Source organism: Plecotus auritus (genome assembly GCF_963455305.1).
Source record: "Plecotus auritus genome assembly, chromosome: 13".
Taxonomy (NCBI): domain Eukaryota; kingdom Metazoa; phylum Chordata; class Mammalia; order Chiroptera; family Vespertilionidae; genus Plecotus; species Plecotus auritus.
In genome coordinates, this window is record NC_137779.1 from 28621056 (window position 1) to 28637775 (window position 16720).

General features: G+C 56.1%; 1 protein-coding gene across 4 annotated transcripts in view; it reads left to right on the forward strand.

Annotated features, from left to right (window-relative positions):
• Positions 1–6389, forward strand: part of DEPDC5 (DEP domain containing 5, GATOR1 subcomplex subunit) — a 73958-nt gene extending 67569 nt beyond the window's left edge. For all 4 annotated transcript variants that reach the window (XM_080650376.1, XM_080650378.1, XM_080650379.1 and 1 more), the window contains 4 exons: positions 1002–1173; positions 3118–3178; positions 4956–5038; positions 5189–6389. In XM_080650376.1, coding sequence (XP_080506502.1) covers positions 1002–1173; positions 3118–3178; positions 4956–5038; positions 5189–5481 — 609 coding nt within the window. In that variant the 3' untranslated portion in view covers positions 5482–6389. The remainder of the gene's footprint in view (positions 1–1001; positions 1174–3117; positions 3179–4955; positions 5039–5188) is intronic.
• The last annotated feature ends 10331 nt before the right edge of the window (positions 6390–16720 follow it).

The following is a 16720-nucleotide window of genomic DNA, read 5'->3' on the forward strand; positions in this document are numbered from 1 at the left end:
ACGGGGAGGCTTGTCTCCGCGCCCCAGTAGCTTGGCTCACGGGCCAGTCTTCAGACGGACAGCTTCGGGCGTTTGCCGAGAGCCGTGCTCATTGCGCAGGCAGGCACCTCGCACCCTGCGCCGCGTCCCACTCAGCCAGCTGGAGCGGATCGTGTTCCCATTCGATGCTTGGACTTAGTGGGGTTTCGATAAAGGACAAAGTCAGGACTTAACCTATATCCTGCGACCTTCCTCCCAACACCCTATAGGACGAGAAGGGTTTTTTAAAAAGTGTATTTTTGTTGGTTTTTAGAGAGAGAGGAATAGAGAGAGAGAAACATGGATGAGAGAGGAACATCAGCCTCAGTCAACTGCCTCCTGCACCCCCCTACTGGGGATCGAGCCCACAACCCATGTGCCCTGACCGGGAATCAAACCGGCAACCTCGCCCTGACCGGTGTGGCTCAGTAGATAGAGCGTCGGCCTGCGGACTGAAAGGTCCCAGGTTCGATTCCGGCCAAGGGCATGTACCTTGGTTGCGGGCACATACCCAGTAGGGGGCGTGCAGGAGGCAGCTGATCGATGTTTCTCTCTCATTGATGTTTCTCACTCTCTATCCCTCTTCCTTCCGCTCTGTAAAAAATCAATAAAATATATATTTAAAAAACAAACAAACTGGCAACCTTGGTTCCTGGGTTGATGCTCAACCACTGAGCCACACCAGCTGGGCGAGAAAGGTTTTTAGAGGCAAGAAATGGCTCTCTCCAGTCTCCTCCTCCCAGAAGAAACACTGGCCTTGCAGACGCGTGGGCTGCGGGGAGGAACTGTGCTTAGCTCACCGGTTTCGAGTATTCGTCAGGAGGTGAGACTGAGTTTTCCTTCCCGGGACTGGTTGGGAGCCGACGATCACCAACGGTGCCAGTCAACGTGCGTGACGCCACCTGGCAGCTCCGCTCCCCGAGCAGTGCTTCCTCTCGTCTGCGCCAGGTTGGGGGTGACACTGCGTTTGTGTTTCCCACCAGGTCCAAGGGTGGCATCGCAAGGCCACCTCCTGCGGCTTTTTGCTGGTCCCGGTTCTGGAGGGTCCCTTTGCGCTGCCCAGTTACCTGTACGGCGACCCGCTTCGAGCCCAGCTCTTCATCCCGCTCAACGTCAGCTGTCTGCTCAAGGAGGGCAGCGAGCACCTGTTCGACAGTAAGAGAGGCTCCCCTCGGGGCTTCTGTCTCCACCAGTAAGACCAGACCCCGTTTCCCCCAAGGACACCTCCGGGTAGCTAACCCACATAGGCTGCTGCGTAGAGAGAGCCTTCGGACAAGGGGCCAAAGGATCAGGGTTTTAATCCTCGTCCTTCACTTAGTGACTGACAAGTCACTTAGTGTCTCTGAGCCTCAAAATCCTTTTTATTTATTTATTTATTTATTTATTTTATATGTTTTTACTGATTTCAGAGAGGAAGGGAGAGGGAGAGAGAGATAGAAACATCAGTGATGGGAGAGAATCATGGATCGGCTGCCTCCTGCACACCCTACCCTGGGGATCAAGCCCAAAACCTGGGCATGTGCCCTAACCGGGAATCATACCTCACCTCCTGTTTCATAGGTCAATGATCAACCACTGAGCCACGCCAGCGGGGCTATAAAGCACTCTACACACACACACACACACACACACACACACACACACACACACACACACGTGTGACCTCACAGTGTGGCTGAGCAGGACCAGTTCGGAAATGCCTAATGATTGTGGCTATCTGACGATTTTCAGCCAGGCGCCGCCTCATAGCGCTGCTTTTCGTATGTTGAGGGGACAGAGAGATGGTCCCCCGCACCGTCCGAGCCTCCTTTGAGGTTTTCCACCTTCATGGTGACAGCACAGGATAGCGCGAGGGGCTGGCCTCGGGGGACATTTTCTGTGTGAGCTGATGGTTTTCTCTGCCACTCATAACCCCGTCATCAAGAGCAGCAGCCTCTGTGGGTTGCCATGGTTACAGCTGAACGAAAGGAGTCCTAGCTTCAAGGACTAAGGGCTGGAATCTAAAATTCGATTTTCTTGCTTCTGTGCTGCTTCTCTTCCAGTTATCTCCCCTTCTGATAACAGTGAATTCAAACCCTTAAAAACCCGACAGGAATCTGCTGGGTGTGTGTGTTCCTACTGAAGCCAAAGCCTTTTCCTCCCTTGCTCCCCCGTTGCCCAGAATCCTCAGGTCTGTCCCAGAGAGAAGATTGCAAGTGCGGAAGGAGTGACGAGGCCACTGCAGGCACCCGGGCCTTGGGGATGCCTCCTGCCGTGGCTGCTCCGTCCCGAGGGCGGCCCTGGCCCCTGGCCTGCTGCTGTGGGACAGCCTGCCCAGCCCCCCCCCCCCCCCGCAAAGTGTGTCCCCGCCCCTCCCCCGCCGATCACTTTTCCAAAATTATTTTTATATTTATTTGCTTCCATGTCCCCCCCACCCAGCTTATAATATTGCCTTTCCTCATAGGGGAATGGACGATGGTCCTTAGAGGCCGATAACATGCAATTCTTTATTTTTTTGTTCATCCTCACCCAAGGATATTTTTCCATTGATTTTTAGGGAGAGGGAAAGACAGAGGAAACATTGATGTGAGAGAAACACATCGATTGGTTGCCTCGGGCACCAGCCCTAACCAGGGCCCGGGCTGGGAGGAGCCTGCAACCAAGGTACATGCCCTTGACCGGGATCGAATCCAGGACCCTTTGATCCGCAGGCCGACGTTCTATCCGTTGAGCCACACTGGCTAGGGCCAAACGATTGGCCTTAAAGCTCCTCTCCTGTTTGCACTGGGACATCATGCTCCTTTCCGCTGCTGACACAGGAGGTCATAGGAATGAGTCCTGGCAGCTCACACTGGCTCCTAAGGACTCGCGTTCGTCCCCTCCTCTAGATCCTGATGGAACGCAGGGGAGGGGAGGGTGAGAATGTGTGGCTGTCACTTTCTTTGGCACGTCCCCCCTTGGGGTAGAGGCCAGTCTTTCCGGAGGCAGGTCGTGTGGAAAAGCTGAGCCTGTGACCCGGGGAGGCATTGCCAAGAGCAGAGAAGGGCTCAGAAGGCCAGACCCCGGGCCAGTCATGCACCTCAGTGTCACAGCCAAGCATCTGTTCCTTCTCCCTTTCAGGCTTTGAACCGGAAACCTACTGGGATCGCATGCACCTCTTCCAGGAAGCCATTGCGCACAGGTTCGTCCCTTCGCGCGAGAGAATGGCGGGGAGGCCCTCGCGTTGGTCTGGAATAGCAGTTCCCAGAGCGAAGCCCCGTGTGTTTCATTTCCGGGGAAACGGGTCTAGCCCCCCAATGTCACATGTGCTGCTATCTCCGATAGGGCCCCGGCCTTGGTTCCCATGGCTGTTACTTTTCAGACCCGATTTCTGTCGCCTTCCAGTTGCGGGGACAGCAGAGCTCCCTCCTTAGCCTCCAACAAGACCTGAGACACGCTATCCAGGAGATGACAGGAGACGAAAAACTGGAATTTGTCACGAGTCCCTTGACACGTGCTGATAAGGCAGTCAGTGCTTAAGCAGCGATAGAGTAGTCAGTAGGCATTTCCTGGCGCTTCAGATGTGTTCCAGGGAAGCCTTCCCCAGCTCGGCTGTCCGTCCCGGGGCTAGTGAGGGGGCCAAGGACCATGTGGTTAAATTGCCTTTTAAAATGTGTGTATAGATAGATAGATAGATAGATAGATAGACAGATAGATATAGATTTTTTTTTTTATGGATTTCAGAGAGGAAGGGAGAGTGAGAGAGACATAGAAACATCAATGATGAGAGAGAATCATGGATCAACTGCCTCCTGCACATCCCACATTGGGGATCAAGCCCGAAACCCGGCATGTGCCCTGACCGGTAATCTGTGACCTCCAGGCTCATAGGTTGATGCTCAGCCACTGAGCCACGCATTTTTTTTTTTTTTCCATTTAGCAATAATCGCGCCTCGGGTAAACCTCCTTGGTTACCACACTGCCAGTGCGCAGAGCTTAAGTTGCCTTTTTAAAATGGAAGGTCCTTCCTAGTGACTTAAGGAAGAGATGAGGCAAGAATCTGGCTCAGGCTGACCCGCGCCGAGGAGATGAAGGACTTGATTAGAAGTAGAGAGGAAGAGAGGAAAAGCCAGGCCACTCCTGCACCTGACAGAATCAGCCTGCGGGCCATGGATGGGGCTTGCGAGGCCCGTCAGCCTGTCCGTGTGGTTTGCATGTCTGGCTAATGTAGAGGCTGCCACACAGCCCCACCCCGAGGAACTTGGTCCAGGGGAGGAGCGGGGCCTTTTACCTCCTGGAGTTCTGCCCGTGTCCCCGCCCGCGTTACATAAGCCGCCGGGCTCAGGGCGGGAGCCACATCTATTACCATGTCCTTTGCGGCACTTAGCAGGTAGAGCTGTGACAAATGGGCCTCACGAAATAGAAAAACCAGGAATAGAACAAGCCGGAGACGAGAAGCCGGAAGGAACAGCCGTGCGTGAAAAGCGGCCCCTCCTGCCCATTCCAGACCGCAGTGAAGCAGAGAGCCCAGACTTGCGGTCCTCGCTTCTAAGAACAGAATTTCAATTAAGACACTTCATTTCCCTTCAGAGGCTTTAATGAGAACCTACTATGTGCTTAGTGTGGGAGACGAAAGGGAGAGAGGTGTGGCTACGGTAAATAAAGACCAGGACCGTTCTGGAGGGCCTGACAGTCCCGAGGGTGTGATGGGCACTTGGGAAGGTCTGATGGGACGGCTGGGGGTGCCAGGAGCAGGGGATGAGGAAGAGGGCGGCGGAGGGGGCTTTCAGCCACCCGGATGTGAACGGAGGCCGGGCGGGAGGAGGCCCGGTGAGCCATCGGAGAGGTAGAGGTTGAGACGCAGCGGGGACAGACGGAAGCAGCCTGCACGTTCCATCTTGCAGGAGACCTTCCAGGCCCTGTTAGCCCCTGGTCCCTTGAGAGGCCCTACTCAGCACGTCTTCCTGTCTTTCCCTTAGGTTCGGGTTTGTGCAAGATAAATATTCCGCGTCTGCTTTTAACTTCCCCGCTGAGAACAAGCCTCAGTACATCCACGTCACAGGTGAGGCGCTCTGGACAGAAGGGGGGGCGGGCCCCATGTACAGGGTACCTCCCTCGCACCCCGCCTGTGGTTGCAGAACTGCCCAGCCAACCCCGACCGGACCCCGGGTGCCTCCTGTGGCTGCAACCCAGCCCCCTCCCCTACTTCCAGGCACCGTGTTCCTGCAGCTGCCCTACTCCAAGCGCAAGTTCTCGGGGCAGCAGCGCCGGCGGCGCAACTCCACCAGCTCCGCCAACCAGAACATGTTCTGCGAGGAGCGGATCGGCTACAACTGGGCCTACAACACCATGCTGACCAAGACCTGGCGCTCCAGTGCCACGGGCGACGAGAAGTTCGCCGACCGGCTGCTGAGGGACTTCACCGACTTCTGCGTCAACCGCGACAACCGGCTGGTCACGTTCTGGGCGAGCTGCCTGGAGAAGATGCATGCCAGCGCCCCCTGAGGCCGGCGTGGGGTCAGAGGTTGGGAGGGTACCCGTCGGCTATTGTGTTCAATAGGATCAGCCAGGCTCCGGGCATCGATGGCAGTTTGCCTCCGTCAGTGGGCGGGGGCCGCCGCCGCTTCCCCCAGTGTTCTTCCGCTCGAGGAGAAGGAGTCTGGAAGCAGCTAGCGCCCGCCCAGAGCAGGTGGGAGGCCCAGATGGCCCGTGGGAAGGGGACAGGCAGCCCCCAGGAGTGTCCTGGGGGGGGGGGCGGCTCCTCTGAGAGTCCCCTCCTGCACCCCCTGTGGGGTCTTGGAGCAGGATCTGCACTTCCCACTAGGAGTGCGCACAGGATGTAAGATAATGTTGTGAAATAGTGTACATAGGCTCACACCGGCTGTACATACCTGTACATAGCAGCAGTGGAGTAAAGTGCCACACGCGGCATCCCTGTCCCCAGCCTGGTTTCTGCGCCGTCTTACACCCCCCACCTTCCCAGGCCCCTGGTACAGGCTGGGGGAGCACCAGGGGCTGGCCAGGGATCTCACTGGGGGCGACTTTGACCCCCGTTTGAGAAACATTTGGCAATATCTGGAGACACTCGGGTGTCATAACCGTCAGCAGTGTTACTGGCATCTGATGGGCGCTTCCCAACACCCTGCATTGCCCAGGGTGGCTCCTGCAGCAAAGAATTGCCCAGCCCTAGCCCCTGGCCCGGCCGCCGTGGCTCCGTGGTTGAGCACCGACCTATGAACCAGGAGGCCACGGTTTGATTCCCAGTCAGGGCACAGGCCTGGGTTGCAGGCTCAATCCCCAGTGGGGGGCATGCAGGAGGCAGCCCATCGATGATTCTCTCTCATCATTGACATTTCTATCTCCCTCTCCCTTCCTTTCTCTGAAATCAATAAAAATATATGTTTTTACAAAGGAGTGGGAGAAAGCCCACTGTGAGTGAGTGGTTTCCCGCATTGGGAAGGAGGGCGGGCAGGCTGGAGGCCTGGCTCCCTGCACAGCGATGAGGACCAAGGCCACAGACCCTCCGGTCCCCAGTCACCACACTGGCCTCCGTGGGCGGTTGGCACGGGAGGACAGGAGCGCTCCCAGGCTGGTCTGACACAGGAAGTGTCTCACCTCAAAGCAGAAGCGAAACGGGGCCCACTTCCCCTTGCAGGAGGCGCGTCGGACCGTCCCCTCGCCACCGTCTCCTGCCGGGGTCTGAGGCTGGGGGTTGACAGAGAGAAGCCGGCCTGGTCTGGGGACCCACCCATGTCTGCCTCCCACCACACACATCCTGGGCAGCATCTGGTCACACACGCCTCCTTGGCCGGCATCCCTGTGATTGGAAGATGCCGTTGCTGTTGGGTTTTGTGATTTAGACTCTCAGGGAGATGGCCCTTTACCCATCCCCTGCTCCCAGCGGAGTCGCAGCCAGCCCGTCACTATAAGACGGAGGGACAGTATATTCAGGGCAATCTGTGTACAGGTCCATGAGGAGAAGGGCTGAAAACAATGTACACAGGTCACTGTTGTTATGGTGGTGCAATCATGCAGTTGTGGGCTGGGATTTGAAGGCTGTGTAAGAGTTCTGGCCTTCAAGGAGCAGCGGGAGGGGAAGGGATTCTGGAGGGCTAAAGGGCTTTGGCACTAAAACCAAGCAAGAGAAGGCAGCCGGGCCACGGTGGCTCAGTGATTGAGCGTCGACCTATGAACCAGGAGGTCTTGGTTTCATTCCAGGTCAGGGCACATGCCCAGGTTGTGGGCTCGATCACCAGTCAGGGCGTGCAGGAGGCAGCCGATCAATGATTCTCATCATTGATGTTTCAGTCTCTCCCTCTCCCTTCCTCTCTGAAATCAATAAAAATATATTTAAAAAATAAGCCCTAGCCCATTTGGCTCAGTGGATAGAGTGTCGGCCTGTGGACCAAAGGGTCCCGAGTTCGATTCTGGTCAAGGGCGCATACCTCGGTTGCAGGCTCCTCCCCGGCCCGGGCCCTGGTCGGGGCCTGTGCAGGAGGCAACCCATCGATGTGTTTCTCTCACATCCATGTTTCTCTCTGTCTTTCCCTCTCTCTTCCACTCTCCCTAAACATCAATGGGAAAATACCTCGGGTGAGGATTGTAAAAGAAAATGACTAGTCATCTTTTTTTTTTTTTTTTAAATATATTTTATTGATTTTTTTACAGAGAGGAAGAGAGAGGAATAGAGAGTTAGAAACATCGATGAGAGAGAGACATCGATCAGCTGCCTCCTGCACGCCCCCCACTGGGGATGTGCCCGCAACCCAGGTACATGCCCTTGACCGGAATCGAACCCGGGACCCTTCAGTCCGCAGGCCGACGCTCTATCCACTGAGCCACACCGGCCAGGGCATGACTAGTCATCTTAGTAAGAAGATGCCGTTTGTTAAGTCAGACCAGTAGAGTGTGAGCTTCCTGGCAGCGTGGCGGAGGGCGAGAGACTCGCGGAGAAAGAACAGCCTGCGGCAGTTGAGCAAAGACCAACAAGAGCAGCCAGACTTCGTGCTGGGACACTTCTGGGGGTGGCAGACCAGGGCTGAAGTACAGATGGGTTGTGAGCGAAGTCCCAGGGGTCGAAAGTACCGCACAGGGAACGTAGTCAATGATGCTTCAATAACCGTGGTGGGGCCGCGTGGGTCCTGGGAAGAGCGGGGCACGCTTTGGGAAGGGTAGGGTTGTCTGACCACTGGCCTGTACACCTGAAACCCATACCAAACAATATTGAATGTAAGCTGTAATAGACCATTTCTGTTTGTTTTTAAAGAGGGAGCTATCCTTTATTTTTTTAAAATAGATATATTTTTATTGATGTCAGAGAGGAAGGGAGAGAGAGAAACATCGATGATGAGAGAGAAACATGCATCAGCTGCCTCCTGCACGCCTCCCATTGGGGATCAAGCCTGCAACCCGGGCATGTGCCCTGACCGGGAATCGAACCCTCAACCACTGAGCATCTTTGAGGTCGATGCTCACCCACTGAGCCACACTGGCCAGGCATAAAACACTTACTGGGTTTTATCATTAAAGCTTCTAAGCTGCCGAAACCGGTTTGGCTCAGTGGATAGAGCGTCGGCCTGCGGACTGAAAGGTCCCAGGTTTGATTCCAGTCAAGGGCACATACCTTGGTTGCAGGCACATCCCCAGTAGGAGGTGTGCAGGAGGCGGCTGATCGATGTTTCTCTCTCATCGATGTTTCTAACTCTCTATCCCTCTCCCTTCCTCTCTGTAAAAAATCAATAAAATAAAAAAATTCTTTAAAAAAAAAAAAGCTTCTAAGCCAGCACCAGGTGACATGATGAGGTTTGGGTTTTTAAAAGCATATCTGGCTGTGGTTATACAGAATGGAAGCGGGGTTGGGGGGGGGGGTCGGGGGATGAGCGAGTGTAAAAGCAGGAAGCCTCGGAGAGGCCAGTGTGGTTGTCCAGGAAATCTGATGGAACCTCAGACTGGGGACGAGGCAGGGGAGGGGAGGCGTGGATGACTTGCCGGCCATTTAGCAGATAAGAGGGATATGACTGGGCGATGGGTTTGGTGGGAAGGATGCGGACCAGACCTTTGTTCAGGATGACATGTAGGTTTCTGGAAAGAACTGTTGCCAGGCAACAGAGTGACAGCCAGGGCGGAGCTGGGAAGGGGTGGGACGCACTTTCCCCTGCAGTTGCGATTATGCCCGTGTTTGCGAAATACGGGGTGTTGAGAGCCTGGGCATGCACAGCTCCCTGATTGCCTGCGGCGGGGGGGGGGGGGTGCGGGGGGTGAGGAGGCTGGTTGAAGGAGGTTGCACAGGCCGGCTGGAGGGCTGGGCTTGGGAGCTAGGGCTTAGCTGTGTGGCATTGAGGGCCAGCTTTGCCGCTCTGGGCCTCAGCTCTAGAATGGATGGCCCTGCTGGTGTGGCATTTTAAGGGCAACCTGAGTCATGTGTGTCCCTTGGCGCTATTGCCAGGGCTCCCCCTTGGAAAGGTGTTCCTTGTAGGTGCGCCTGATCCAGAGCCTGGAGGCCAAGACAGCATGACGTCTGCAATGTGAGATCTGAGAGGCATCCAGAGCCCACTGGCTCCATCTTTGAACTTTGCAGAGGGGCTAGCCCTGTCCGACCCTCATCTCCGTCCTCCTGCCGTTCCCTGCTCGTAGGAGAAGAGGTGGAGCGTTGGTGCAAAGCCACAAAGCTGGAGGGTGGAAGGGTACCCTTGGGGGTGGGCTCCATGTTCCTTTCCCTTGGGCTGGGCATTTTCCTGCAGCCCACAGCCATTTCTCAGGACAGATGGGGCTGGGAGAGCTGTGGGGAAGGACTGAGGTCACAGACCAGGTGATGGTGCGCATCTGAGGGGTGGGGGAGAGCTGTGGGGAAGGCCTGAGGTCACAGACCAGGTGATGGTGCGCATCTGAGGGGTCGGGGAGAATGACGAGGGGACATCTGGAGCTGAGCCCTGTGAGGCTGGGTCCTTTGTGACTCTTTGCAGAGGCCTCTTGTCACGCACCCTGGCTGTGGCTCCTGGATGTCCTCCCTGGTCTGCAAGATGCTCTTTGCAAGGAAAGGAATGCAGGAAGCCCAGCCTCCCCCCCTGCAAACAGCAAAAACCTGGTTGGAACAGAATCTCAGGGCTGAGGTTTCCATGGTGGCTCCACTCTGCCGCCCTTCCCATTGGCCAGGCATCCTGCTTCGGCTTTAGCAACAGGGGCTAAGACACCCATCTCCTTCCCGATTGGCCAGGTTGTGCTGCAGTGCCATGGCAACAGGAGCAGAGGGACCAGTCGCTGCAGGATGACTTGAGTCACCATCTACCTGGGGTGGAGCTGAGAGTCTCCTTGTGGGGAAGGGAGAGGGATGCCAAGAGGAACAGGTGACCCCACCTCCTCTCACAGTCAGGTGGGGGACCCTCCTCCAGGTTGGTGGGCTTCCCCTCATTTATCATATCTTGTAGCATCTTCCCAGCCCTTCTTTCGCCCCAGAGTTCCTGTCTCCGCAGAAGAAAAGCCAGACCTCTGACAGAGGTGAACTGATTTGCCCAAAGTCATGAAAATTGCAAGCCAGCATTTGAACCCGTATTATATGGCCTGACTTAAAGGCTTTAGAGGGTCTTGCTAGAGGTCCTTTAAAAAAAAAAAAAAGAAAGAAAGAAAGAAAGAAAGACTACTGTAAGAGCCATTTTAGGTTCATAGCAAAACTGAGCAGAAAGTAGAGGTTTCTGATAGATTGTTTTCGGGTTTAACAGCAGTCCCCCGCTATTCACCGAACAGCTCATGCTTTCTAAGGCACTCTCCCGTCGGACTTGTTATCTGATCCTCCCAACAGCCCTATGGGTTTGGAAAGTCAGGGAGGAGCGACCTGTTGTAAACATGAGAACACCGGAGTCCAGAGAGGGCAAGTTGTTCCACGTCACACAGCATCCTGACGCCACAGCGGGGCCGGTCAGACTTACATTTTGGGGAGCCTCCCAGGGTTTGTGGGAAACATACGGGAGAGAGACAGGAAGGGGTGGGAGATGAGGGGCCTGCTTTGTCCAGGCCAGAGAAGCAGAGGTCCCCTCCCCCCCGGGGATGGGGGCACCGCACCATGTCACCTGCCTCCCCGACCCGATGGGCGGGCTTGGGTGACTCCCCCGGCTGAGGCAGTCTCGTACAGGGGACTGCAGAGCGGGTCAGGCCCCAGCTCTGCTGTGGGAGCGTCTGGGCTGGTCTGAGCCCTCAGCGGCCTCATCTGCTGAATGAAGGGGTCAGACGATGAGAAGAGATGGTCCATAAGGGCCGTTCTGTTCCTGCCGTCCGGGGCTCTCTGCCCATGCTCTCTCTGACATCTCTCCTAGGTGTTGCCCCACCATGATGCCAAGTCCAAACTCGAGATGTTTGGCTTCAAGGTCACCCTTCCTATGCCCCCTCGTCACTCTGGCTGATGAATATGTGCCCCTCCCCCCGCCCCATCTCTTCTCTCCAACCTCAGGACCCATGCCTGGTTTGGGAGAAGAAACTCAGCATTTTCTGAGGTCCTACTATGTGCTGAGCTGGGTCCTCTATACGTCATTTCTCTCATTTAAGCCTCATAACAGCCCCTCAAGGAAGGTATTTTATTATGCCCATTTCAGAGATCAGAAAACTGAGGCTCAGTTGGTACCGTTGCTGCTCAGGCCACACAGTGGAGTCCCAGTCTGGCTGGCGCCGCTGCTCTGCCCTCCCACTGTCTCCGGGAAATGTCCCGGGGGAGCCCCTGATCCCCCCATACATTCACGCTTGGGCTCAGTCAGCAGTCTCCTTGTCCCGCTGCAAGCACGCGCTGCCCTGGCCGTTCCTGAGTTAAGCCAGGGGCTCAGATGGATGTGTTTAATGCTCGTCTGCCGGGGGCCTTCTGGTTTACGAAGCCCTTTCCCAGCTGTGGCCTCCTCACAACCCCACGGAGACCCTGTGCGCCCCTCCCCCTCCAGCTCCTCTAACCTGCAGCTCTGCCGCAGTGCGGGCCACGTTCAATATTAACCGGCAGCTCCTGGCACCGCTGGTTCCCGGGCGGCGTGGTGGGGGCCCAGGCCGCCTTTCCAAGGTGAAGCCTTGACGGGAATTCAATTCGGCTGGCTCAGATGGTGTCCCTGGGGGCCGGCTGTCAGGAGCAGAGAAGATGCGCTAATGGAAGGCGCGGCTGGAGCTCTAAAGCTTTCTTCCTGTCTCGGCTCCCTCAGGCCCCTCGCTTCCTGCTGCTGACACAGTGCACTCAGCCATTTGGGAAGTGTTTGCTGAGCACCTGCTGAATGCCAGGCTCTGGGGGCACAGCTGCAAGGGTGATGAGACCCCTGCATCATGGGACCCCCTGTCTGGTGGAGGAGATGGAGAAACAGCCTCATTGCAGAGGGGAAAGCCCAGCCCTGTGCCTGCCCCGCCCCGCCCCACCCCACCCCGCCTGAGGCTGAGGGATTCTTCCAAAGAGGCTAGGGTGGTGCTGAAAACGGAGGGAGAAGCTCCAGTTAGGTCTGCAAAGAGGCAGGGGACATGTTTCAGGCAGAGGGAACCGGATCAGAGCTCGGATCCTGGTTCCACCCCTTGCTAGTCATTTATCTGCAGACTGGGTCCCCCTCACAGGGTTGCTAGGAGGACTGTGTGAAGTCATGGTTAGCAATAGCACAGGGCTTGATGCACAGGGCGAGAGCAGGAGGCGGAGGTGGGGGTGGGGGCTGTTAATAAAAGAGCCCTATACCCTGGCTGGCGGGGCTCAGTGGTTGAACATCAATCTATGAACCAGGAGGTCACCGTTCGGTTCCCAGTCAGGGCACATGCCCGGGTTGTGGGCTCCATCCCCAGTGTGGGGCGTGCAGGAGGCAGCCGATCCATGATTCCCTCGTATCATGGATGTTTCTCTCTCTCTCCCTCTCCCTCCCTCTCTGAAAGAAAAGATTTCAGTTGGGCATTAAAGGGCGTAAGGAACCAAGAGGTGGAGGAATCAGAGACGACATTCTACGTTTCCACATTGGAAGACACTCATGGGCAGCGTCTGGGAACCTGGTGGGCCTAGGATGTGCAGGGGTCGGGGATGAGCTTGGAAAGGTGGGCCAGGTCTGGTTCTGAAGGGCCAGGGGAGGAGCCTGTACCTTTAAGCAGTCCTACCTCTGACCCCGGCGGCAGGCAGCTCAGAGCTGTCTGCAGAGACCAGGCCCCTGGAGTCAGCCTTCTCCCGTGGCTTTGGTCCTCCCAGACCCCTTATTTCCAGAGTTGGGGCCGGCCTGGCACTGTTGTCTGGAAGAAGGCACGAGGCTCTAGCAATCTGCTCGCCTCCTACTAACATCCTGGGAGGAAAAAGATGTTTCCAGCACAGATGCCTGGCAGGGAACCTGGGGAGAACTCAGCGACCCTCCCCCTGACTTCCCAGGGGGGTACCGCTGCTTCAGCAGAAAAAGAATGTTCCGCCACCGAAAGAATGTTCTCAGGCTCCGGAAGGGCAGGGGTAGGGGCAGGGGCAGCAGTGGGAACATGGTGATGGTGGAGCGGGTCTGCACTCTGCGTCCTGCCCCCGACCTCTGTGCTGGGTTGAGCTCACCGGGACTCAGTTTCCTCGCCTCTAAAATGGGACATTACCACCGACCTGACCTTTACTTAACTGGGAGCTCCCGGGCCACCTGCTGCCCCAGGGCCTGCTATGGGCTAGGTGCGTGTTCCCTTCCCCCACTCCGTGTACTGACCTGGTCCCAACACGGGGCCTCTGATGCATCCTTGGGTCATCCTCTTGAGTTTGCTGAACTGCTGATGGCGAGCTACCTAGACCTTCGGAGCTGGGAAAAAGAAAGAACTCTGTCACTCACCAGTGCGGTCTCCCATTTCACAGAGAGGAACTCCAAGGCTCAGAGAGGGGAAGTCCCAGCCATCTCAGGCCCTGTCCTCCAGCTTTCCCGGACCACAGGGCCCCTCCCATTTCGGCCTCACCTTGTGGGAATCACACAGAAGCCTGAGGCAATTATCCAGATGGTTCCAGGCAGAGGATCTAGAAAATTCTGGCTAAGGGACACACGCTCCTTGACCCTCTGCAGTACTGAAGCAAAAGCCTTTTCCCCCTGTTTTTAACCAGATCCCACAGCCTCGCCTTCTCCCCGGAGCTGAGCTTGGGGGGGGGGGGGCGAGGGGATGGGGCGGGGGGCGGCGGGTGCTGGGAATGGGGCTCTGAGCTCCACCAGCTCACAGATTGCAGCGACCAGGACGTTTTCACACGTCTTAATGCCAACAGCTGCCTCGGGAGCCAATCTGCTTCCTAAGTGGGCTTTGAACGAGTGGCGGAAGGCTCTGGACGGTCCTGAAATCTGTGAGCGCAGGCTGATCTTAGACACAGCGGGGGGGGATTCGGTAGCAGCAAAAGGACAGGAAGTGGGCATGAATGGGGGGCTGCGGTGACCGCCTTGAACCCTGAGCGAGTGAGCACCTGACTCTTCTAGGCCTCATTTTCCTCGCCCCTATCGTGGGGATAACCACCTCCCTCCAGGAGTTGTAAGGATGTGGGGAGACAGCATATGGGGGTAAAGTACCCTCAAGCCAGGCAGGGAGCCAGCCAGGGATTCACCAACTACGATGCTGTTGATGGTGGGGTCACCTGGGGCAGCAGGAGACCTGTATTTGAGGGGGCAAAATTAAAATCCTATCTGGGTGACACCAATCTGTGGGCGGGTGGCCCCTCCTGCTGAAGACGGTAACCATGCCAACGGTGTGAACACCGCCGTCTCTTCCAGAACAATGCCAGGGCTTCTCTTTAATATGTCCCTTGGTGTCCAGACTTGTCGGGGAGCTAGAGTGTCCCAGAGTGCCCGAGAGGAAAAGCAGGACGTGCCTTTTCTGGGTCACCCATTCACTGGGCTCCGCCAGAAGGTGCTGGCAACGCTTTGCAGATCCGGTCCTGAGGGAGGAGCTGTCGGTACCACTGGCTCCGGGTGGGAGAGCAAGGACTCCTGACCAGCTGTGATGGCTGGCGCTTCCTGTTGCTGGCACCAGGCTGGCCGGGGACAAACACCGTCTTGCTGATCCCCAATCCTAAGAGACAGGTGTGCTTAGTCCCACTTGGCAAGTGGCTTGCAGGCAAGGGTACTCAGCTGGTACCAGGCAGAGAGGGTTCTAACCCAAGTCCAGACCCTTCTCCCCCATCACACCGCAGGCACAGCCTCAGGGAGCCGCGGGGTTCGCTCTGTTCCCTGCGGAGACCTGTACCAGGTGAAGACACAGCAGACCTGGCCCCCGAACTGGGGACCTGCTCTGTCTGACCTTAATCATCGGCCCCCCTACACCTGGCTCAGGAGCGCTCTTTGGAGGTCTTCAAAGGCCACATTTCTTTTCTTTTAAAAAATTTTTTATTGCTCTAACTGGTTTGGCTCAGTGGATAGAGCGTCGGTCTGTGGACTGAAGGGTCCCAGGTTCGATTCCGGTCAAGGGCATGCGCCTTGGTTGCGGGCACGTCCCCAGTGTGGGGTGTGCAGGAGGCAGCTGATCGATGTTTCTCTCTCATTGACGTTTCTAGCTCTCTGACCCTCTCCCTTCCTCTCTGTAAAAATCAATAAAATATTTTAAAATTTTTTTTATTGATTTTAGAGAGAGAGAGAGAAAGAGAGAGAGAGAGAGAAGGGAGCGGGGAGGGGGGCGGGGAGAGAGAGAAACATTGATTTGCTGTTCCACTTATACATGCATCCATTGGTTGATTCTCCTATGTGCCTGGGAATTGAACCCACAACCTTGGCATGCATATCGGGACGATGCTCTAACCAACTGGGCCACAATGGCCAGGGCAAGGCCAAGTTTCTTGATGAGACTTGGAACCGTGGGAAAAGGTGAGGTGTCTGAGGTGGCTGTCCTGGTCTTCGTTCGGGAGGTCTGGGGATATTTGCAGCTCTCCCCGTTGCTCAGGGACCCCTGCATTTCAGGGTGGGCTGAGAAGATCAGCCCGCACAGGAGGCAGAAGAGGAGTGGCCGGAGCAGCAGAGGGAAGCCAGGACAGTGCAGGGTCATGAAAGCTAAAAGGGCCAAGGAGGGAGGACTATGAGTGACCTTGGATTTGACAGCAGGAGCCGTTGGTGGCCACAGTGGAGGAGTGGCAGCGTGCGCGGAGCTGAGGGTTGGGTGGAAGGTACGGAAGTGGAGACTGAAGTTTGGTGAGAAGGAAGGAACGCTCTGTGGGAGAACCAACGTGTCCCCCATGCATGTCAAAATCAGTTAGGATGAGAATTGACTTGGAGTAGAATGCTGCCGTCTACCTGATGCTCACTGTGCTGAAATCCATCTCAGTCCAACATGATTGGAAAAGCTAGAAGGGCTCTAACCCCTCTAAGAGTTGGAGGAAACTGGGGTCCCCTCTGGCGCTAGGAACCCTGGCCTCATGGAGGGCAGGGCTGGTGGGTGACAGTTATTATCTACCGGGCTCTTTAAAGATATTCACAGGAGCCTGGTTTGTGAACCTCGAGTCCATGCGTAGTTAGCAAAGATGACTCTTCAAAGCCGGGTGAAGCCTGGGGTGGGGCCTCCTCCCACACCCACAGGCAAATCCTACTTGATGGGTACTGCGTTCCTCATTTTAGCATCACAGCGAAGAGGAGGAGGAGGCCGGGGAGGCTGGAGGCTGTGCAAACTGGGACCAGCCTCTCCGCCCACTCAAATCTCAGTTTCCTCTTATGCTAGATAAAGGGTCAGACAGTGGTTGACTTTTAAAAATATTTTTTTATTGATTTTTATTTATTTTTTAATACATTTTATTGATTTTTTACAGAGAGGAAGGGAGAGGGATAGAGAGTTAGAAACA